Source organism: Lygodium microphyllum, chromosome 20, assembly GCF_053477565.2.
Source record: "Lygodium microphyllum isolate KBCC chromosome 20, Lygodium_microphyllum_v1.1.10, whole genome shotgun sequence".
Taxonomy (NCBI): domain Eukaryota; kingdom Viridiplantae; phylum Streptophyta; class Polypodiopsida; order Schizaeales; family Lygodiaceae; genus Lygodium; species Lygodium microphyllum.
Window position 1 is genome coordinate 66,799,379 of NC_141154.1, and position 25,876 is coordinate 66,825,254.

At 36.4% G+C, this 25,876-nt stretch overlaps 1 protein-coding gene across 3 annotated transcripts in view; it reads right to left on the bottom strand.

Annotated features, from left to right (window-relative positions):
- The window catches only part of LOC148018982 (uncharacterized), an 87,144-nt gene extending 82,915 nt beyond the window's left edge, over positions 1-4,229 (bottom strand). For 2 of the 3 annotated variants that reach the window (XM_087701490.1, XM_087701492.1), the window contains exons 1-3: positions 3,645-4,229; positions 3,372-3,441; positions 3,128-3,196 (exon numbers count right to left, since the gene is read on the bottom strand). In XM_087701490.1, coding sequence (XP_087557616.1) covers positions 3,128-3,196; positions 3,372-3,441; positions 3,645-3,830 — 325 coding nt within the window. In that variant the 5' untranslated portion in view covers positions 3,831-4,229. The remainder of the gene's footprint in view (positions 1-3,127; positions 3,197-3,371; positions 3,442-3,644) is intronic. The other variant, XM_087701491.1, reaches the window with a different exon arrangement.
- Between the last annotated feature and the right edge of the window lie 21,647 nt (positions 4,230-25,876).

Sequence of the window (25,876 nt, forward strand, 5' to 3'; positions counted from 1 at the left end):
TCATTCCTAAGGGGGTAATTCAATGTCGCTAGCCCAAATCTGTCTTAGGTACCCACTAGCATCCGTCCTTCACAACTTCTACCAATGCCCCCATGCCCCAAATGGAGCTTGCCTGTCAGTGCAACACATTCCAACTTAATCTCACATGTGCAGAACTTGATTGTCCCAATGAAATGAGTTTAAAATTCACGACCCCATGATAGATCTCCCCCTTGAGTCCTACAATCACACTTGATTGCAATGTACTGAGATGAAGGCATCAATTACCACTGAAAATACATGTGGCATCACTACTAAACAGAACTTGCATCTATTGCTTAACCATGCTCATGCCCCAGCATGCTGAAATTTTGGCACTAAAACCAAGTTACAATCCATACATACATACAAATCATAACTATTATCAAAACCAAAGGGCAATAAACCAACATGCCCAAAACCCAAAGATGTTATGTTCATTCCAAGGCAAAGTAATACAAAAATCAAGTATAAACAATGCCTCAAGCCAAAGATGTATCTCATGTTCCCCATGTAAATGTATAGTTTTAGAGCCCTAGTGCAAACCATATATAATTGCACAGCAACCACAAGGTCGAGTACACTCAATAGGGATCCTCCAAGCAGAGATGTTGTCAATATATGATACCATGAATGATGCCCAAGTACATTCAAGACCACTACAAATCCAAGATAGTCCACCCTTAGAAAGTGGAGGTGCTACCTCACCCTTAAGTATCAAATAATACTCTAGAGACTCTACTTTGTTGAGCCTCAATGAGCACTATCCAATGCCAACTGTGACTAAAATGCATCAAGGTAAAGCTATAACACCTGAGAATGATCTACCAAGTCACCCTCCTCTGCCAATTTCGCATCCATAGGTGAGTAAATTTGAAATTTCACTAAGTAGCACCTAAAAACTTTACCACTAGCCTTCCTCAACACCAGTATTAGGTTCTAGGCCTTTTGCCTTGAGGATCAACCCTATCTTCAAAATTTTCGAATTGCTACCGTAGGAGGATCCCTTGCCTATGCCTTCCTATTCACATATAACGCATTCGTTTATAACAAACAATTATTTGTGTTCATCATCATTTTTGCAAGGTTTATTCCCCCCTCTTTTTAGCCTTAGATGATGCCTTGTCTAGCTTCTCCAAACTTGCTATTTTTTCCTTTGAATTTCCCTTAGCCTTCTTAAGGCCAGATGACTTTCCCACATCAGTCTCTATCAGCTAGACATGCTGGTTGCAATTCTTTTTATGCAAAAATGTCAAATTTCCTAAGGCAAACCACAACAATGCTTCTCAATTTGCTCTAAGAGGGGCATTGATTGATAAGAAGTAATTGAAGCAATCCTTCCCAAAACTTCTTATTGTACTCTTTCCAAATTAACACACGGTGCAACATCCAATTTGTGCCAAACAATAATAACATCCAACTCAAAAGTCCTTGTCAACCGAGCTAAAGCAAACACTTGCTTAAACTAAACCCAAATGGACGTGCTCTAACGAGAACTTTACCACTACAAAGCATTATCCTTAAGAACGTGCAGCCTTTTGCACTTTTGATGGCTCAATGACGTGAGCCAAAATAGGCAGCATCAAACTGCTAAGTAAATGTCAATGCTTTCAACTTATCCTAAGTACCACTGAAAGTATCAGACTTTACAACTTTGCCCCCTTCCTTAAAGTATTTTGCTTTGCCCTTTGGTGCCAAGTTATGATAACCAAATGGCTGCAAAAATGGTGCATTTGCCGCAATACCACTTTAACCAACATTAAAAATGACACCTTATGGACCAGCCCCAAGCATCAAGCATGCCAAGAATTTCAGAAGCATTGCCAAGCATCCTAATTCTCATGCCATGTGCCACACCAATGTGGTTATACATGGGATTTGGCATACCCTTTACCATACCAAGAACATCTCTCCAAGCATTTCAGAACCAAATACCTTACTATCATGCACTCCAAAGAACTAGTACCATGACCAGCCATGGCATGAAACACTAGCCCACCACCAAAATCTATTGGGTGTCCCACATGTTGAGACATGGCTTGCTGTCCCAAAGGCATAGAATATGCATTTCCAAAATTCCCATGCATTTCCGAATCATGTCCCAAAGCAAACATTTCCATCTGTTCACTAGATGTGATTGGAGCATTTCTGAGACTATAACATGTCTACTTCCTGCATTACATGTCAAGAGTGTTTTCCCCTTTTTACCCTTGCTGCCCATCTTTGATCACTCCATAGATTCAACAAAACATGAGTCCTTGGTAAGTTGAGACAACATAACCACAACTGCCATGAGTTGAGCCTTGAATTGGGCATCTCAATCCTCCTCCTCTTGCTGATTTTCAGCATCTTAAGGCCTTGAAATCCCAACTTCATGAAAAAACCCAACATTCTCATAATGCCACCCATGCTGAAGGCCCATTCTAGGCTCAGGCAACCCATTATTTCAGTCCTCTTTTGATTCCTCAAACAATGAAGGATCACTAGAACGAGATTCTTCACTACTTGAAGACATAGTTGCTGAATTATGTGACAGCTGAGAACAATTTCAACAAATAGCTTACAATCATAGCTTGCAATCAAGTGCCACAAGCCCATCTACTCAAAGGAGTTGCTGTGTCCCGCCTTAGTCCAAGACATTAAAATATTTCGTTCTGTAACCCCTTTGAGACTAAAAGTCATTCCCAAGAGGCAATCCAATCTCACTAGTCCAAATTTGTCCTAGGTAGCCATTGGCACCCATTCTTCACAACTTTTGCAAAGGTTCCACACTTCCCAAATGGAGTTTGCTTGTCAGTGTAACTCATTTAGTGAAAATATTAGGGCATTAAAAAAAACCTTTGTAACGTTTTGGGACTTCTAAATTATAAGGCTTATTGTATGACTTCACATAAAGATTAAAGTGGCTAAAATGCAAGATTATTGAAAATTCACAAAACCTAGCATTTGACATAATAGCTTTCTTTCATTTGAAAGAAAGAAAAGGAAAGATGCCCTAATTGACAACACAAAATGTCTTAGATACTCAAATATCTACCCATCACATGCATGTTTAGCAAGACAGTGAATAGACAAATTGGGTGATAGCTAGAAGTATTTCAAGCCATACCAAGTGGTCCTAAACTCCTAGTGGACCTATCCCAATGCATAGTGCTGCAGCATTCCGACCATCTCAACACTACCAAAAGAAGACACACAAAATCAAAGTCCTATGTATAAGAATGCAAGCCATGCATCAAAAAAATATGTGTTGCTATATATAATTAGCACATAATACAGACTTGCACGAATCATATGGGAAGAGCACATTGTGTAAGACAACTAACCCTTTGTTTCTTACTCCAAGAAATTACCTGAGGCACCATGTCTAAGTTTAGGATCGGCAGCATCTGTACGACGGCGATTGTGTCTAGAATTTCTAGCCTGCAAAAACTTTTCCAAATGTAACGGGACCCCAGGATCAAAAATAGTGGACAAAAAGGACTGATGTTCTGTAGAAACTAAGTAGAGTCCATATAGCTCTTTGATCACGCAAATTAAGGTCACAGAAATCATACAGTAGCTCACAATGAGACACAACTTGCTAATTGCATGAACGATGCTGCTTTTCTTTTTTTTAAGTGTACCTGAGCAGTAGCCCGTGGAGTCAATACTTGGACGTCATCATCCTCATCTTTAAGGTCTATGGTGATCACCTGGCGTCCACGTGCGGCATCCTGAGAGGCTAAACTCTTTGAATCACGATCGGAATCGTGCGAGGCACTTCGCCTCCTGGCCCTGCTGTTCGGTGCAGGAGCCCCGGGATGACTCATGGCGGTAGGCTGTAAAACGGGGGGAGGGGGGGAAGACCTGCGTTTTGCTGCTGTCCGCCTTAGACTAAGTCGAATTTCTGCGCATGCGCGTACGGCCGTTCAAGCTTGAGCCTCATTCTCCATGGTTCCGCCATGGACAAGCGCAGAAGAAGGCGAAACGCGGGTGCGAGAAGGATGGCAATGTCGTACGATACAGCAGGACGGGATGAGGTATGGCTATGGCAGGCGAGATTCCGTCCGCATCAGAGCGCAAAATTCACAAGCGAAGAATAGATAGACTGTACGAGTCGCCATTCATAAATCTTCCTCACAGTTCTGATGGCAGCCGTGAAGACACCCAAACGCTGGAAAGATAACCGGAGGGGTCCTTCCAAGTTCACATCTTGACAATTAGTCAAACAAACACCAAACACAAAAGGCTTTCTCATTAAATCTTAACATCTTTTGAAAAAAAACAACATATGGCTTTTGCCCCCACCTCATCTTCTCGCCCTTTCCAAATGCGACTTTTTCGAATGCGAAATGATTTTGTATTGATTGAAATTCGAATCTCCGGGCTTACACTCATTACTACGATCACTGTCGCCACACAAGCCCTTGACTACCAACTCAACATGTGGTCTAATTAGGAGTCAGGACGTCTGTCTTGGTGACCAACTAGATGGAGCCATCATCACTGTTCTACAACATACAAGGTGCCTTTACCGCTACCCATGAGAATAGAACCCTCGACCTTTTGTTTACAACATACAAGGTGTATTCGCCCCCACTACCTACTTTGAGAATGGAACCCTTGACCTTGGATTTAACACACCATCTCACTACCACTTTAGCTAGTGGGTCTTGGCTTCATACGACCATTTCAGTTGTGAATTGTTATGTTTTTGCTCGGGCTACAAATCTGAATCTTTGCACCTCGAAGAAGGTAAAGGCATCATAGAGCACCTCAATTGCATGTTTCAACCCAAAACCTAGAATAATGTTAGGCCATGGTAGCATATGTTCATCCAAGTGGACATAGCAACCTATGACTATACAATGTATGACAAATGATATTTCAAAACGTATCATGTTCAAAGCTTGCTGAAAAGCTTAGTATTAGGAGCAAAGAAGAGTCTTTGTAAATATATCTATCAAGTTGTGGGTACATGAGAAAACCCAATATTTCCTATTTACATGTTCTTATAAACATAATGATAACTAGGTGCTTTGTGCCTAGAGGCAATTGGCACCTAAGTCTTCTCCCAGTGCTTCGCGTCGAGGCTAGCACTATGCGCCAGCTTACATTTGGCACTTTGCTCCAAATTTTAAAGCATCATAGTTACTACTAGTTAATACATTTCACATGTTGATGCATATCTTATGTGGCAATATGATTCGTAGCCAATTGAGTCCCCACTTGTATTATTAATAGTTAATGTGATGCACTTTTCTATCAATTATTGAAAAATGACTTGATTTTCAAAAATATCACAATGACTCAACAGACAAAAAAAAAAAGAAATGATTCAACTACTCTTGTAATTTATTGACTTCACCATACAAAAGAAAGAAACCAATAACATTGTTTATTTCAATCATATGAATACAAGAAGATGAATGAATGAAAAGTTATTTAAAAATGTTATTGTAGTATCCCAATCATAACCGAAGCTACAAGAAAAAGTATATCATGTTTTAAATCATTTTACTGAAAAGAAAGCCTTCTCTTCCTAGTAGAGTTATTAAATGTGGATTTAGCATGCAAAACATGCAATGGTGAAGCTATGACACGCCCTCTCCCAAACTATGTTGTAACACTTGAAAATAAAAAAGAACTTTAAAATTTATAATATTAAATTTATCAATTTTGTATAATAAAATATTTATGAAGAAAGTGAGTAAGTATTACATGGGGGCATGTGGGGTGAAGCTCCAACATTCGTAGAGCTATCAACAAAGTTTGTATGGAACCAGTGTAAAGTAATGAAACATGACAAATCTTGGAACTCCCAGTTGCTCCAATCATTCGGTATTCGGCTAGTGTGGGAACAGGATATAAAGTAATCATCTTCTATTTGTTTAACATAACAACACTGAAAGTATCCTTAATATAGAATTTATATATACAAATGAATATTTGCATTAGTAAATCTATCATTTGGTAATTGTTCAATTACTCTGGCCAAAGTTCTATGAATTATGTCATCCATAGCCACGGTGCATAATGCCTCTTGAATTCTCATTTGATAAGGTGATGCATAATAATATTCAAAAAAAAATTGAGCCATCTAACAAATATTTAAAAATATAAAATTTAAGAATTTTAAACAAAATCAAAATGTTATTAAAGAAGTCAATACACCTTACAATCCAAAAACAAACCCTAAAAACAAAGAAAATGTTAATACACCTTACAACCCAAATATCCATAAATAAACCCTAAGAGCAATCAAGGGAAATTTTTACTTTTAAAACTATTAATTTCAAAGTACTTTGAACATTATAGTTTTTATGCACATGCTTTTGTAGAAAAGAAAAAATCAAACAAAGTAACTTAAATATAATTTTATTCAAGCATCAATATATACATATACATTAATACACACATATACATAAATATAAAATTTTTATATATAAAGCACTACTCCCATCAATAACTCCATAATCCCATTAAGCGTCATGGTTCGGTCTTAGAGTTATAGTCTTAGTTCAAATAACTTTGTGAAGCAGAAAAGAAATAGAGGTTACAAAACTTTTTGTAAAACTTCTTTATACACAATATTGATGGTATCATTTACCGTACTCTCTTTCTCATTAACCAAGACTTTCAAATTGTTTGGGGACTTTACTCTTGAGAAAGCAACATACAGTTGACCATGGAGTAAAGATTGGGGTCTTCAAGTATATCCCCAAACATGATAACATATGGCCTTGAGATTTAATGATTGTCATTGCAAACGACAAATGGATAGGGAATTGTGAATGCTTCATTGATAAAGAAAGCTATAGTGTGGTTGAGATGAAAGTTATTCTTGGGACAAATAATCTATCCCCAATATTGGTCCTAGTAATTATTTTTGCATCAATAACCTTGCTATTGAAAGCCTTGCATACCAATGTAGTACCATTGCATAGACCTTTAGAGGGATTTAAGTTCATGAGTAATATTATTGGAGCATTTAGTTTCAATAGTAAGATATGAGAAGGAATACCTCTACCCAGGCCAAGGGAGTTTAGATACTCCACAAAGTAGAGAAAGGAGTTCTCCTTTGGCTTCTCCATGGAATCGACACTATAGTATTGCTTAACCTCTCACAGCATTAGTTGCAATGCATGGTTGTTTAATATTTCCACCTCATTGTTTCAAGGTGCAAGAATGGCATGTTTACTAAAGAACGAAATATAATCAATCATACAATCAATATCTTCATAGACAATATTGATCAACTCTTGCATTGACCCTCCCTTTAACAATACTGCAGATGGAACTTGCAAAATGTTATTACTTGGTGATAAACTCTTTCCATCCCCAATGTCTTGCAACCATGTAATAAAGTGATCATCATCTGATGTCACCCGCATATTTGTGTAAGTCTCAATATATTAAAATGTTGCCACAAAGGGAAACAACATATAACCGCACCGACAATACCCTCAAGGGTATCCTTTGGTACAGTAGATAATATGTGCTAAAATCTCCACCTTGTAGAACAACTTTACCACTAAATGGCAATTTGCATTGCATTACATCCTTTAAAGTTCTGTTTAATACCTCAAAGGCATGTTCGATGCAACATAGGAGCTTCATCCCACAAAATTAAGACTCGCATCTTTTAACAATGTTGTAAGTTGACTTTGAACAAGTATATTGCATGTAGAATGATTATCTGCTTACAATGGAATTTTGAATTTTGAATGGGTTGTACATCCATGTGATAAAAGTAATGTAGCAATACCAAAGGATGTTGTAGCTATGGCAATGCGACCTTGAATGTGAATATTTGCAAGCAAACATTTGTATAGGAACATTGTTCTAGAACCACTTGGACCGTCCAAGAAAAATGGTTTGCCAAACCATTATCAATAGCATTCATTATTGCCATAAAGGAATTCCTTTGTCCATCATTCAACATAGCTTCCATATCTAAACAAGTTCTCTCTTGTTCTATCTTATCATAAACACATTCATCAAGGATCAAAGGGTTTGCATAGTCTTGCATTATAACCATAGGTAGTCCGTGAAAGTCTACTAAAATGCATCCATATTGACCTAAAAGTATTTGTATATGCATCAAAGCTTGATTGCTTACCTCTTCTTGCAAGTTAACATTATGTCTATTTTGCATAGATAATTGATGCGCTATATCCTCTGTTAGTGGCAATAAAAACTCTTCCTAGAGTGCACCAAGTCAAGTATGCAAACAAAATACCAAGATGGATGCAAATAATCTCAATTGAGCACTTGTTTGCATCAATGTAGCTTCACGCAAGCACATTTGCCATTCAAGATTAGTTTCCAACATTCCCTTTACCATGCAAGCCTCCTTAAAAGTTGGGTGCGTCACATTATCAGCTGTACATAATGCCTCAAAGGAAGTGCACCCCTTGCATACATTGGGTAATAAATGGAAATAATATTTTTTCTCCGTATTGAAGTGTAAAAATATATTCAAGCACATGTATTTTCTTGCTTTTTATTTGTCCTTTTTTTGTGCATTCCAAAACTAGTGCATTGGAAAGTCCCGAAAGAGGATTGTATAAGCATTTGGATGTAGATGATTGCAAGCAAACCATTCAGTGAGAGTAGTTTTTTTAGCATTTTCATTTTGTAGAACGTCACAAATATTATCCAAATCACAAAAAAAAAGAAGATATTCTCTCTAGGTAAATGTATTTGCAATCATTGGATATTTGGTTTCTCATCATGAAGTTTGAATTCAAATATTTACCAACATGCTTTAGAAGTAGAAATATATAATGCATCCAAGTAGCTCTCGATCTCATCTACATTTTGTGCACCAATATTTTTTGCCCTAATATCATTGGATACCAAACCATGTACAATTGTAAATTGGATGGTTGCACAATCATAGCCCTTATACACATACTTATATCAATGTTTGATAGTTGAAATTGTAGAGTAAGCCTCAACATTTATGTGAGCATTATACTTGGAACTCAAATAAGGTTTGTATGGCGCCACCCATCGACTATCCAATTTGTTACCATTTGAATTGTATGTTCTTCCATCCTATTGACATTTAGACAAAGGGTAACCAGTTTTATCAACTATAGTTGCATCTACAAACTTTTTTGGATATCTCTTTCTACATTGTCCATCCATCATGCAATGAATTTTTTGATTGAATACACCACATGAACCATGTATATTACATTTAGTGACAATTTGATAAAGATATGGAAAACTTTCCTTGTTAGGTAGCTCAACACACACTAATCTATCATATTGTTGTGGTTCTAGTAGCTTAAATGGACTCTAATATCAAGAGTGTGTGCAAAAGAGGTAAGCTTCTCTTTTGGAACTCTATCACATATACATATCCAAAAACTTTACCAAATAGTTCTTTTTTAACTATCATATGCATCATATCCTTGTGTTTCAAATGAAAAACTCTAGCAGTCAAATCTGGCCGATCATATGCAGATTGCCTAGGCAACAAAGCATTTGTAATTTCAAACCACTTAGGATTACATGTCATGGTGATAAATAAATCAGGCTTCCCTTTATTGCGCACAATTTTAATGGCATCTTGATATAATTGGTACATGAATCTTGGTCTGCCTATGATGCTAAATAGTAACACTATTCAAAAGCCTACAACAACCCCAGTAACATTGTTATCAATTGCATCCAAACCATTGACCATATCATCCAATCTCCTATACATGTCAACTCACAATGTTGCTTTATTATGATGACACCAAGCTAATCTACATTGCTCAATGCTATAATAAGTATCCACAATGTATTGTTGTAGCAAGCAACCACTGCACAATAGACATGCTTTGGTATCATCATAAATTTGAAGTCCAAAGGCATAATATTGCATTTGAGAGACACAATCTTTGTTTGGAAGATTGTTGGCAGTAATATGAGAATCCACACATCCATATAAAACTCTAGTATGCCATCCATCCTCTCCATTTGGAAACAGAAGAACATATGGCAATGGCATATAAGCCTTGTGTTAGTTAGAAACGAAAATTAGCTAGCCTTGGTGAGTGAGAACTTGAATGTTACGATGATTGAGCATGTCATCATCACCCTGTCCAGGCATGATTGCCACATCCTCGCTTACAATTGGAATTGAATATTGTCTCGATGTGGATCAATTTTGAAAATTTGACATTCTTATTTCCATTGATGGATTGAGTTGCAAGCTTACATCAACTGCTATAAAGGCTCGTGCATAAACATTGTGATCATGCATCGTTTGTTAAAGCTCCTCTAGTATGTCGAGCAAAACCCCCATGTGATCCAATAACTCATGCTCAGTATCATAAATGTAAAGTTGTGGAAACTTTGGTACTTGTTGTCTATCCTCGCTTGGTAGTAGGGAACCTATGCGATGACATATTAATCTGTGGACCCGAAAGGTATATCCATTCCCATTTCGAGGCAAAAGCTCATCAAAATTTGCACCCGTTGAAACAAAAGCCAATGAACTATTGTAAGAGAGTATATTTTTATTTGAACTCTCTATTGTGAGGATATGAGCCATCCAACAAATTACACAGAGGTTGCGATGGTTGATGTAGAGGTGGCAAACTTTTCCTTCTCTACAACAATGCTTTCCAACAAAAGTTGAGTGCATTCTTTTAGTTTTAGATTGCCATAACTTAGCCATATAATACCCATAAACCTTGGAAAGTGTACCAATTGTATGCAAGTCAGGTTTTGGAAGAGCAATATTGTTGTAGATGGATGAGTATCCAAATCAAATGGCATGTCATGGAGAATTGAACAAAACCCACCATTTTGAGGAAGAAATATAGGTGGTAGAATCTTGCATTGGTGATTAAATATCTCTATACATACAAGCACAGTTTGGATAACTATGTTGCCTTCTTGAGCAAGGCTAGGTGGTTAACTTCAAAGGCAGTAATGGTGCACCTAGCATTTGAGCACTTGCAACACTCGAATTTGGAGCTTGAATGGCATATTCGTCTCTAGCTATTGAACTACAATGCAAGAGTTGTAATTGTGTTCTGGCTCTTGTCCTCGGTCTACATCCAAACCTAGTAGCACCAAGCATTTGCATATGCACACTCAATTCAACATTTGAATTATGTAGGCTTTGATTGTATTGACGAGTTGTGCTAGGTACATGCACTTGAAAGGGTAGCAATTCATGAACATTAGAGGTAGATGCAACATGATTATCTAACATTTGAATATCTTTATTGTGGATTATCGTGTTTCCTTCTTGACCAATAGCATGTACATCTAATGGAACCACATCTATTTCTAACTCTTGCAATCTGATGCAATCATGTTAATTATGTTCTAACCCTTGCCATGTGCCTACGTTCAGCTCTACTAACATCAAGCATTTGCCTACATATACTAAATCCCCCATTTGCATTATTTATGCTTTGATTGAAATGTCAAGTTATAGTAGACATATGCACTCAAAAGGACAACAACTCATGAACAGTAGAGCAAGATGCAACGTTAAATTGATTGGCTTGGCATAGATCATTTGACATTTGAATATTAATATTGACTCCATTTGTAGTAGCTTGGTCATGCACACCTCTTGCATACCTATGAGCATGTAATCCAATCCTAACTCTTACAACTTGCCTACATTTATCTCTAGGCATAGAATGTGTTGGGAGCACCATTGTCGAGGATAACCTAAGATGAGAAGAAGCAAAAAAGAGTATTGTGATAACAATATTCATAAATACATTATTTAGATATTGTTACACTTTGAGAACATAAAATTTAAATATTTTAATTTGATAAAAGAAACCGTGCAATCTCACATAGGCAACAATCCAAATTGAAAAAGCATATTACACCATTTGTCATCATGAGAGGTACATAAGTCCAGAATCCTTTGAAATTCCACTAATCCAACAATAGAATGAACATTTCTATTGGAGGACTTGTGAAAAAAGTATTGAATAAAGTACAAATGCTGATTGTACTATGCATTTGATGATGAGGTGATGTGATAAGTCATTTGGTATAACATCGCAAATAACCTATTCGGGCAAACTTTCAAAGATGTGACTTGAACATCAAGGGCAATGATGTCAGGTGCAAGCAAGTTGTCATTCTTTTAAGCCTATAACTCAAACACGCCATCCTCTATGTGAGTATTGATCTTAGTAAGGTCTTGCAACTTATCTTCACAATTTTCCAAAGCCCACATTTCCCAATATTTGTGAATAAACTCAAAATTTATCCTATGTAGCTCTTTATTTCACATATATCTTCCACTAAATTTAGTCCATCAACCAGGCCTCCTTCATATCTTTTTGCCAATATTTTCTCAATCCTTTGAAGATGATCATTTGACCAAGGGAGATTGAAGCTCTTTATTATTTGTATAGACTTTTTAATTGTTTCTTAATTGCATCCAAGTGATGAATGAACTTAAGGGATACAACACAATTGTTGTGTCCTTTGACACATGTAAGGGCACATCGAATTGACCTCCTCCTTGCCATGTCTTTGATTTTACGCACATAGATCCATGCATTTGGAGTGCATGAGAGAGAGAGAGAGAGAGAGAGAGAGAGAGAGAGAGAGAGAGAGAGAGAGAGAGAGAGAGAGAGAGAGAGAGAGAGAGAGAGAGAGAGAGAGAGAGAGAGAGAGAGAGAGAGAGAGAGAGAGAGAGAGAGAGAGAGAGAACATATTATTAAAGTAAGTGAATATTGACCTAGATGCACTAAAGCTTCTCCCAATCTCTTATGGGAGACTTTGGCAAAAGTATCCGTCTAGCTACAATTAAGTTAAGAGGACAAAAGGGAGTAAAGATATAGGTGTTAATTACTCCATATCAAATTTAGAGCTTCCTTGTTGCACATGTGATGGTTTTCAAGAGAGAGTAATATAGAGTGAAGCAAGGATTGCATAAGAGACATGGAAAATGAAAGTTGTTACAACATTTTCACATTTGGTACCTTTGTTGGAAAATTCAAAATAGCCTTTAACACATGATCCTATAACTCCACTATACCATGATAAGTCTAAACCCAAAAAATCCACTTGTGACAAACAAAACATATTTATTTGGGAATAGGACCATCCCAACTTCTTCAACTGCTAGCATGAATTGTGTCAAATGATTTAAGTGTTCTCGGATAGTTTCAAAGAATACCAAAATATCATCAATATAGACTAAGCAAAATGAAAACTTAGAGAACATTGAGTCTGTCCACCCTTGGAAGTAAGTAGGGGCAATTTTGATCCCAAAAGGAAGAACAGTCCATTAGTAGTGTCCTTGGAGCACACATAATATTGTTTTATGTATGTCTTCAACCTTAATGGTGGGTAATTGCTAGAATCCAGATTTTAACTCAAATTTGCTAAAGATCTTTGCCTTTCTGATTCTTTTAATGAACACATCTTTCAATGGAATAGGATGTCCATGTCTAATGAGGTACTTATTGAGAGGTTTATAGTTGATCACCAGCCTCTTTTTGCCACGTTTTTGCTCCAAGCGTTTATTGACATAGGAAGCTTGGCAAGACCAAGTAGATGTAGTGGATTCAATAAGTTTTTTCTGTAAAAGCTTAGAAATTTCTACTTTACATAAGACCAAATCTTCTTCTTTCATCCCTTTATGCACTGCTTTGGTTGAAACATCATCTTCCTTTAATGGCAAGGCAATAACAAATTTCTTTCTTTTTTCATGGAACATGAGAGGATCCTCATGCATATGAGCTTTAAGCCTAGATTCCATTTTCTTTATGTCTTCTTGGTATTTCTGCAATTCCTATTGCAACCCTTGTCCTATCTGTTGCATCTTTTCTAGAATAGGTAACTGGGAGATTGAGTAGATACTTCTGTCAACCTTTTCCAATAGGGGGATATGTGTCTTGTGTCTATGATAGGACAATACCACATGATCATCCCAAAAAGTATATGGGGTGAGATCAAGGATATCAGTCCCTATCAACAAATTATAGCGCATTTGGCACATGAGTTGGATCTCAATAGGAAGCTTGCTTTCTCCCAGCTGTAAAAAGGCTTTGATAAATTTGGAGAGAGTGGTTCTTTTATTGTTAGAAAGTTCTATTGTAATAGGACTACTATCCTATATACATTCTCAGGTGGCAAACAACTCATAAGGCGCAATAGTGAGATTGGAACCTGTATCTAGCAAAGCATTTAGAAATAAAGTAAATTTTACCAGAAGATCTGAGTTTGATGACATAAATAGTGGGAATAGGGCTGCCACCTTCAAAATTGTTGAGTTTATGTTGAGAAAAAGTAGCACAAATTTGATTGATTGGTTTTGGAATAGAGCCAGGTAGTGGAGAGGATGGCAGAGATGTAGACAGATCTTTGAGGATTTCAGTGGTGGCTTGGACAATATGCTTTTGGAATCTGATGGTTCTTTGAAACATTTGCAGAGAGAGTGTAACTCCATTTGCATAGTTTGGAAAGCTTTGACCGTATCGTTCAATTCACTAGATGTTTCAGTAGTGGTTGCTAAAATATCATTCAACAATTTGTTGTATAGTTCTTGGATTGTCCATTTATTCCAATTTGTGGGGTACGAAGATATTCACCTTTTTATGAGTATTTGCACTCAAAGTACCATGTTAAGGAAAATCATGACGATTAAAGAAGAGTTCCTCTTTGATTTTATTCTTCAGTTTTTTCTTTTGTTTCAAAGAAGTAGTCTCTGACTCTTCGAGAGGATTGGATCTTTGATGATTCTGCTTTAGACGATTCCTCTTTGCTTGCCCTTTTCCCTTCTGATGTGATTTATGTGTGTATGAAGTAGAGGGGAAATATTTCTCTTTTCCTTTTGAGGAAAAGCCAGGAGGAATTGCATGGGCATTCAAAGACTATACATTTGTTAAAGATTCTTCTTCTTCATCTTTGTCACCATCTATGAATGCATCATCAGTGGAAGCTTCTTCATCCAATAACTACAAGTGTTTGTAGAGTCTTATCTTAGAGGCAAAATCAATAGTGATAGATTGAGAATCGGTAGAATATTCATCCAAGAAGGAAGAATACTATGATGCTTAGTTAGATTCATAGGAGTCAAAGGTAAACAACTCGGTAGAAGATTCTAAAGAATAGGCAGACTTTGATGAGGATTCCTCGGAGAGGTAATGATGAGGGTTTGTCACCTTAGATTTGTTGTGTTTTTTAGCCTATTCCTTGCCCTTTTGGGGACATTTATTGGCTAAATGACTAGAGCTACCAAAATATAGCATTTCAACTATTTTTTGTGAGAGGACCTTTGGGAATACCTGGATTTGTGTCGGTTGCCATTAGAGCCATTGCGGTCATTCCTTTGTCTTTGGTAGTGATCCTACTGAGAGGAATACTTGTGTGAGCAGCGATGTCTATGGAGATGAGAAGAAGCTTTAGATTTCCACCAACTAGAGTGAGATGTAGAAGAATTCCAAGGATAACAACTACATTTGTCACATCCAACATATTTATAATATTTTCTAACATGTTTTCAAACTTCATTAGGGAATCCTTGTTGTAGGGAAATCAATTTTTACTGATGGCATACTTCCCTGATAATTTGCTCAATAGTCTTGATAATTTGACTCACACTATCATTAAAATATATTGTCTCTTGTTGCATTTTCTCCTTATAGAAGAATGGGATTGGTTCATGAGGAGAACATACCAAACGCTCTTTCATAGATGCATCATGGGCACCCATTCCTTCATATAAGAGATCCCTCAAGTATATGAGATACTCCTTGTACTATCTTGGATCACATAATTTTGCTTTGAAAAATGCTTCTCTTTCTTCGGTAACGTCATCCAATTTATTACAACTAATTTACATAGAAATAATTCAAAGAACAAGGTAATTGGGTGAGGTTGTTGAGCAATAGCCAACTTAATTTGAGGATGAATGGAAGTCCACCATGGGCATAATCCACCAACAAAGCCATGGGTCATGGCATTAGAAACATCTAAATGGTTAGCTTTTCTAGCAATTTCTATCCAACATAAGCATACATCATAGAGATAAGTAATTTTACTTGATCAGGATTCTTTCCATCAATGGATCGGATGGGAAAATTTTCCACTTTTTTAGGAACACCTAATTTGTCAAGTTTTTTGGATGATTTTACATCCTTAAAGAAAGAATGAGCATTGAGAAATTCAGGGTCAAAATTAACATGATGATGAGGATTAATAGGGTTGAACTGATCATCCACCAAATCAATGACACTATCACCATCCTCGTTAAAAGAGGAGATGCTATAGATTGAGTGGTTATGAGCATTAGCATCTAAGATATACCAAGCAATAATATTTGATGTGGGAGTGTGTTCTAGAGACTCACCATCATGGAGAAATCATACTTCTTCTACACATACCTACCAATATAATCTTTATCAAAGTGTTTGGGAGCAATCTTCAAGGGCATTGCTTGAAATAGGGCATCTTCTTTCTATTGAGCCATGCGAAATTCTAAATAATCAGTATGATAAAAAAACATTTTGATATTCCATTGCTTTCAAGTCTAGAAACATCATATCCATGTATTCTTCCAATTCATGTTCTGCAGTTTTTTCATGGGGATCCACTAAAGGCACTCGAGTAGCTTTGCTAAGGTAATCTATAGGCAAGAAAGTAGAATAACCATTACCATCAGCAGACATAGGTTTATAGACAATAGTTTCATTAGTATCATCTACATGGGAAGCATGTGAGATTTCATCATCTGAATCTGGAACTAGGACTTTGCCTTTTGCATCATGTGGGACAATTGTATGCACATTAGAGTTCCTATGGAAAGAGAATTGAACATTGGTGACCATCCTTTATGTAACCTCTTTTCAAAGAATGTTGTCCAATCAATAACAGGAGGTTACACGAAGTTAGCAATAGCAGCAGTGGTTGTAGTAGTAAAATAACTATCAGTAGTGAGGGAAGCTACATTAGCTTTTTGTTGTGTAGGAAGCTTTTGCATTAAATCTTGTAATTCTTCATACAATTGATATATATTTTTCATGGTTTCAATTAAGCTTATTAATGCAAATGGGTCCAGTTCATAATTTGTAGCTCGGCAGACCAAGTAACATCATTTTGTGGACATAGGTAAGGAGCAACCTTTTAGACACGACCTTTATATTCAAATTCAACTATAATATTGACAGAGGTTTTTTCTATCAATTTCTTACAGTGGAGACAGATACCATCAGATATTTGAGAGTGAGGACAAGCTGGAGAGATGAACTTTAAGGAATTTGTTCTCTAGGAAAGAGAAACCTTCAATTGCGGTTGTTGTTGTTGCATCATCACAGGAGGTACGATAGCTTCAGCGGGGCAGTTGAATAAGAGGAAGTTGGCAGATCTTGGGGTAACATCAAGGTTTTCCCTTTGATATTATGTATTGTTATCTGCTTCGATCGCATAAGCTCTTTCTTCTGTAAAGACTAGATGTCTAACTACCACTCTTCTTAAAGAGTGATGTCAGATCAATGGACACACTCATGAAAGAAGCACTAAGTACTCTCATTAGCCTTATGATGATCATCTAACCTTTGTCTTTATCAGTATTTGCACCTTCTAAAACCCTAGGAATAGCAAGGGATGTACAATGGAAAACTATTATGTATTGGATAGCTAGATGAGTTGCATAGGTTTTCATATGGAGGCTAGAAGTGTGGATATGCAACATAAATAATTCAGACAAGTAGGGATCTTCCACATAAATTACATAATTAGGACATAATTCAAAGAAGATCGGGCCATTAGAGAGAGGTGAGACAACAACACCTACAATCATATCCATGAGTTCACGATGACGAGTGTCTAAGACAACAGCCATACAGCTTACATTGAGGCCATGACTAAAGAAGGGGATGATACCTATAGCAATATAGCCTAGATGGAGATATGGGTATTTTTGTTGGGTTTTTTGATTTTGTATTTTATGCATAACTAAAGAAAGTAAAATTACATGCTAGTCTTGTGTAAGAGTATCACCAATAGTAATAGTACCTTGGTCCTCGACATAGTGTGTTGAAGCTTTAAATTTGAAGATGTTATTTTTCTTATAAATATTGGGAGCAACAATTTAAGGCAAATTCCACTGAGCATTGGATTTGCTTCATCCATTACAATGGTTGAATTCCTTGGTGACTTGTACAGCTCTCATACAAGCTCTTGAATGCAACAGAGAATCAACCTTGAGCAGCCATAGGAATTATTAGACTTTGCAAAGGATTTATGAACTCTTTCACACCACTTAGAGCTCACACAACCCTTTGTCTTTGTTGGTAGTGACATTGGTGAGAGGAATATCTGTGTGACTATGGTGATGTGTTTGGCAACAGGAAGAAGCTTTCGATTTCCACTAGCTAGAGTGAGACCTAGAAGAATTCCAAGGAGAACAACTACATTTCTCACATCCAAAATCTTCAAAATATTTTCTACCATGTTTGCTGACTTCATTAGGAAATCTTTGCTGTAGGGAAATCAGTTTCTATTGATGGCATACTTTTTTTTTCTTGTTGCATTTTCTGCTTACACAATAATGGGATTGGTTCATGAAAAGAACATACCAAATGCTCTTTCATAGATGCATCATGGGCATCCATTCCTTTATATAAGAGATCCCTCATGTATATGAGATACTCCTTGTACTATCTTGGATCACATAAATTTGCTTTGAAAAATGCTTCTTTTTCTTCAACAACATCATCCAATTTATTACAACTAGTTTACATAGCAACAATTCAAAGAACAAGGTAATTGGGTGAGGTTGTTGAGCAATAGCCAACTTAATTTGAGGATGAATGGAAGTTCACCATGGGTATAATCCACCAAGAACGCCATAAGTCATGGCATTCAAAACATCTATAACAGTTAGTAGTAGGCTTTTCTAGGGACCAACATAAGCATACATCATATAGATAAGCAATTTTATTTCATCAGGATTCTTTCCATCAATGGACTAGATGGGAAAACTTCCCACTTTTCCAAGGGCAGCTAATTTGTCAGGTTTTTTCGATGATTTTGCATCCTTAAAGGAATGAGCATTAAGAAATTCAAGGTTAGAATCAACATGATGATGGGGATTAATAGGGATGAATTCATTATCCACCAAATCAATGACACTATCACCATCCTTGTTATAAGAGGAGATGCTATAGATCAAATGGTTATGAACATTAGCATCTAAGATGTACCAAGAATATTTAATGTGGGAGTGTGTTCTAGAGATTCACCATCATGCAAGAATCATACTTGTTCTATACATACCAGCAAATATAATCTTTATCGATGTATTCGGGAGCAATCCTCAAGGGCATTGTTTGAAGCAAGGCTTCTTCTTTCCGTTGAGTGATGCGGAATTCTAAATAATCAATATGATCAAAAGCATTTTGATATTCCATTGGTTCTTAGTCTGGAAACATCATATCCATGTATTCTTCCAATTCATGTTTTGTAGGTTTTGCATGGGGATCCACCAAAGGCACTCGAGCGGTACGCTTTTCTAGCAATTTCTGTCCAAACATAAGCATACATCTGTAGATAAGGAGTTTATTTCTCAGGATTCTTTCCATCAATGGACTAGATGGGAAAACTTCCCTTTAGGGACACCTAAATTGTTAAGTTTTTTGGATGATTCTGCATCCTTAAAGGAATGAGCATCAAGAATTTAGGGACATACAGTGGAAAACCATTCCTCATCATCATGTTCATTCTGACCCTAAGTTTCTTAATACTCATTTGTTTAAGGATATAGAATTATCCAAAAAACCTTACAAATTTGGTGTCCTTGAGAAAGTGAAAAGTTTTCCCATCTAGTCTATTGATGGAAAGAATCCTGATGAAATATAATTGCTTATCTATATGATGTATGCTTGTGTTGGACATAAATTGCTAGTAAAGCCTATTGCTAACCATTTAGATATTTTAAATGCCATGACACATGGCTCTCTTGGTGGATTATGCCCATGGTGGACTTCCATTCATCCTCAAATTAAGTTGGACATTGCTCAAAAACCTAACCCAGTTACCTTGTTCTTTGAATTATTGCTGGGTGAATTAGTTGGTAATAAATTGGATGATGTTGTTGAAGTAAGAAAAGCATTTTTCAAAGCAAAATTATGTGATCCAAGACAATACAAAGAGTATCTCATATACATAAGAGAATCTATTATATGAATGAATGGGTGCCCATGATGCATCTATGAAAGAGTATTTGGTACGTTCTCCTCGTGAACCAATCCATCCTTCTGTAAGGAGAAAATGCAATAAGAAAAAATAGATTTTAATGACATTGTGGGTAAGATTATCTAGACTATTGAGCATACTATCAAGGAAGTATGCCATCAATAGAAATTGATTTCCCTATAGCAAAGTTTCCTTAGTGAAGTCTGCAAACATGCTAGAAAATATTATAATGATTTTGGATGTGAAAAATGTAGTTGTTCTCCTTGTTGGAATTCTTCTAGGTCTCACTTTGGCTGGTGGAAAATTAAAGTTTCTTCTCATCTCCATAGACATCACCCATCACATAGATATTCCTCTCACCATGATCACTACTAAAGATAGAGGAATGACCGTTATGGCTCCAATGGCAATTGACACAAATCTAGGTATGCCTAAAGGTCCTCTCACAAAAAATACTCAAAATGCTATACTTGTGGTAGCTCCAATCATCTAACCAAAAAAAGTCCACAAAAGGGCAAGGAATAGGCTAAAAAAGATGACAAACCTCAGGTGGCAAACCTTCATCATTACCTCCTCGAGGAATCCTCATTAGAGTCCTATTCTTTAGGATCTTCTATCAAGTTGTTTACCTCTTTGACTCCTATGACTCTGACTAAGTATCATAGTATTCTTCCTTCTTGGATGAATATTCTACTGATTCTCAATCTACCACTATTGATTTGGCCTCTAAGATAGACTCTATAGACACATGTAGTTATTGGACAAAGAAGATTTCATTGATGATGCATTCATAGATGATCCAAAGATGAAGAAGAAGAATTTTTAACACATGTATAGCCTTTGAATGATCATGAAATTCCTCCTGGTTTTTCCTCAAAAGGAAAAGAGAAATATTTCCCCTCTACTTCATACACACATAAATCACATCAGAAGGGAAGAGGGCAAGCAAAGAGGAATCATTTGAAGTAGAATCATCAAAGATCCGTTCCTCTTCTGATGAGTTAGAGACTACTTCTTTGAAACAAAAGAAGAAATAGAAGAATAAAATCAAAGAGGAACTTTTCTCTAATCATCATCATGATTTTCCTTAACATGGTACTTTGAGTACAAATACTTAGAAAAAGGCAAATATCTTCATAGCCCACAAATTGGAACAAATGGACAATCCAAGAACTATACAACAAATTGTGGATGATATTTCAACAACCACTACTAAAACATCTAGTGAATTGAATGACACGGTCAAAGCTTTCCAAACTATGCAAATGGAGTTACACTCTCTCTACAAATGTTTCAAGATCAGATTCCAAAAGCATATTGTCCAAGCCACCACTGAAATCCTCATAGATTTGTCTACATCTCTACCATCCTCTCCACTACTTGGCTCTATTCCAAAACCAATCAATCAAATTTGTGCTAGTTTTTCTTAGCATAAACTCAACAATTTTGAAGGCGATGGCCCTATTCCCACTATTTGTGTCATCAAACTCAGATATTCTGGTAAAAGTACTTTATTTCTAGATGCTTTGTTAGATATAGATTCCATTCTCACTATTGCACCTTATGAGTTATTTGCCACCTGAGAATGTATATAGGATAGTAATCCTATTACAATAGAACTTTCTAATAATAAAAGAATCACTCCCTCCAAAATTATCAAAGCAAGTTTCCTATTGAGATCCAACTCATGCACCAAATGCGCAATAATTTGTTGATAGGGACTGATATCCTTCATCATCTCACCCCATATAGTTTTTGGGATGATCATGTGGTATTGTCCTATAACAAACAGAAGACACATATCCCCCTATTGGAAAAGGTTGATAGAAGTATCTACTCAATCTCCCAGTTATCTATTCTAGAAAAGATGCAATGAATAGGACAATGGTTGCAACAGAATTGCTGAAATACCAAGAAGATATAAAGCAAATGGAAAACATGGCAAAAAGAGGTTGGTGATTAACTATAAACCTCTCAATAAGTACCTCATTGGACATGGACATCCTATTCCACTAAAAGATGTGTTCATTAAAAGAATTAGAAAGGCAAATATCTTCAACAATTTTGACTTAAATCTAGATTCTATCAATTACCCATTAAAGTTGAAGACAGACATAAAACAACATTTTGTGTGCCCCAAGGACACTATCAATGGATTGTTCTTCCTTTTGGGATCAAATTGCCCTTGCTTACTTCCAAGGGTGGACAAACAGTATTCTCTAAGTTTCTGTTTGGCTTAGTTTATATTGATGATATTTTGTTCTTCTCCAAAACTATCTAGGAACACTTAAATCATGTGACACAATTCATGCTAGCAATCAAAGAAGCTAGGATGGTGTTATCCCTAAATAAGTCTATTTTGTTTGTCACATAAGTGGATTTTTTGGGTTTAAGACTTCATCATGCTATGGTGGAGTTGTAGGATCATGTGTTAAAAGCTATTTTAAATTTTGCAACAGAGGTAACAAATGTAAAAATGTTGCAACAATTATTAGGGTGCTTAAATTGGATAAACTCTTCTACCCCAAATCTTGCTTTGTATACACAAGATCTACTCCTCTCCTCCCAAAAAATAGTTTCCATTGGAAACCTCTCCATACCACTGCCTTGCAACAAAAAAAAAGCCCTTGTACGGAATCTTCCTCCACTACACCTCTGGATGGGTTATCCCTTAATCATGTACACTGATGCCTCTAATGTTGATGATTGGGGTGCTATCCTATGTGAATATATTTTGTAGCAACCACACACTTCACACACCAAACTTTCTATCAAACCAACATTTCTTCAAATTTGCCGCTATGCTTCAGGCAATTTTACTCCGACACAAAACCCCTCCTATCAAAGGGAGATCCTTGGCATCATCAAGGCAATCAAAGCATTCCCTAATTTTGTGGAATTTGTCCCTTTCATAGTATGAACTGATTTATAGCATGTGTGCGGGGTTACCTCACCAAATAAGCTCCTGTAGAAATTAGGAATAAAAGATTGCTACGATGGTCTTTATTCTTTGATGAGCTTGGCATCTCTTTTGAGCATGTATTGGGAAAATACAATATTCTTGTAGACCTACTCCCCCTCACTCATGAGACAAACCACCATGATGTATACCTTTTCACTATAGCCACTCATATATACCAATATTATGTAGCCACTCACATGTACCAATATTCAGATAGTTTGTCATTCCATCATGTGCAAAGATGCTCACACCACTTTGATGGTGGATTGTTGACTCAATTTGAATTTTGGACCTTTGTGAACTATTGGAGCCCCAAGAGAGACACCAAGGAAAAAGGGTTTCTATTGCAAGAAAATCTATCTTGTAATATCAACAAGCTTTTGTTTCATTCTTTAGAAAACCACAACAAGGAAAAGAATTCTTCATGTAGCATCATAGTAGATATCTCCCACGGATTTGATAGAATCAACCATAATCGTTAATATCTTCATAGAATCCATTAAAAATATCAAGAATACAAAAGAATAGACCATTTTTAAATGGAAATTAATCTTCATTATCTTCATAGTTTTCTTTCACAATCTCTCATATATAGATACATTGTTTTGATAGAATTGGCTATCTCTGACTCTCTCTTTCTCTCTCAATCAATAGTACATCATCTCCTCACTACAATACTCAATAATGACTCTCAATAATCCTTATTTGGTCATGGATGCCCCTTCCAAAAGGTATAGGAGGTATGAAAGGGCACCAGAGCCACTATAGTGTCTCTTCATAGCTCATCACTATCACTTCACTTTAGTCTTCTCTTCAGTTTTCAATAGATACTTCTTCCATTTGTTTTAGCTCTTTTAAAATTAGATTCATCCTTTCCAAAAGCTAGAAAACTTTCCCAAAGTACACCCTCATAATCACAGAACACATACAGAAGCATACAGAGGATTTACAGAAGCTCTACATAAGGTCTATAGAGGTTCAACAGCAACTAAACAACAAACATTCAGGTCAACTAAAACCAAATAAACCCATAATAAATCACTCAATAAGCTATCATACAACCTCAAAATTCATCATTCAATATCCCAACCTCACATACTAAAAAAAAACAGAGCAAAACATAAGAAAACAGAAGCTCAACAGGCTCAAATAGGATCATACGAAAGTTATCAGAATATCATCAAAACCTATCACATCAATATATCTTCATCAAAAAAATATAACGAGCTATCAAAATCAGTACAAACCTCTCCAAATCATTCTAAAATCAATAAAAAATCATACTAAATCAATCATTCAGTCCACCAAAAACAACAAAAATCAGTCAAAAATTCAGTCTTTTTTCACTCTCAACAACTCTATTAATACCTCTTGTAATATAAGATGAGGTAGAGGCAACACAACTTTTATTTTCCATTTCTCTTCTACACTTGCTTCATTCTGTCTTACTCTTCTGCTCCATGTTTTTGCTTTGTGTACTCGTCGATTGTGCATGCTCTGTATCTATAACACACACACACACACACACACACACACACACACACACACACACACACACACACACACACACACACACACACACAATCAAGAGATCATTGGTGATCATAATCATTACATGTAAGCATGCATTAATATATGAACATACATAAAACAAAGTGAACATACAAATTTATACACACCGATCAACATATAAAACGTTAATATATAAATCTGTATACAAATTTACACACACACACACACACACACACACACACACACACACACACACACACACACACACACACACACACACACACACACACACACACACACACACACACACACACACACACACACACACACACACACACACACACACACACACACACACACACACACACACACACACATCGTTGGTGGTCATAACCATTACATATAAGCATGCATTAATATATAAACATGTATAAAACCAATTGAATGTACAAATTTATACATATTCGTCAACATATAAAACGTTAATATATAAATCCCTATACAAATGCGTGCACGCACACACACACACACACACACACACACACACACACACACACACACACACACACACACACATGCACGCATAGAGTTAAAGCATCAATATGCACATGTTAATATGCACACATAGATGAAAGGTTTGATATACATGTATATAGTAATCATGAGAAAGAGAACCTTTAATAAATACATTGCAAGTGAACATACATATCTATAAATCATATGGACACACATATAATATACATCATTAAAGCATTAAACTATCTAAGATATTTTAAAAAATTATGCATTGAAGCACCAAAGCATTAAGAAACATTATATTCTCACAGAACACACCTTTAACTTTACATTAAAGCAATTTTATCCATGTATACATGACACAGACACAATGTATCATCAAGCAAAAACCTTTTTAATTCTAAAACCTAAAGAAAAAGTCAAACATGCAATAAATAGAAAATATTAAATTCAAACTTTATGATCTTAGAGAGAGAGAGAGAGAGAGAGAGAGAGAGAGAGAGAGAGAGAGAGAGAGAGAGAGAGAGAGAGAGAGAGAGAGAGAGAGGGGGGGGAGAGGGGATGGCATCATTCCCTCCACCCTGCAACATTGAATGGAGAGAGGGGGGGAGAGAGAGGAGTCCATTGTCGTACCTACCAATGACCGAGGAGCCAATGTAAAGGCTCCTCAATCATTGGCATGGTTTATATAGAGGC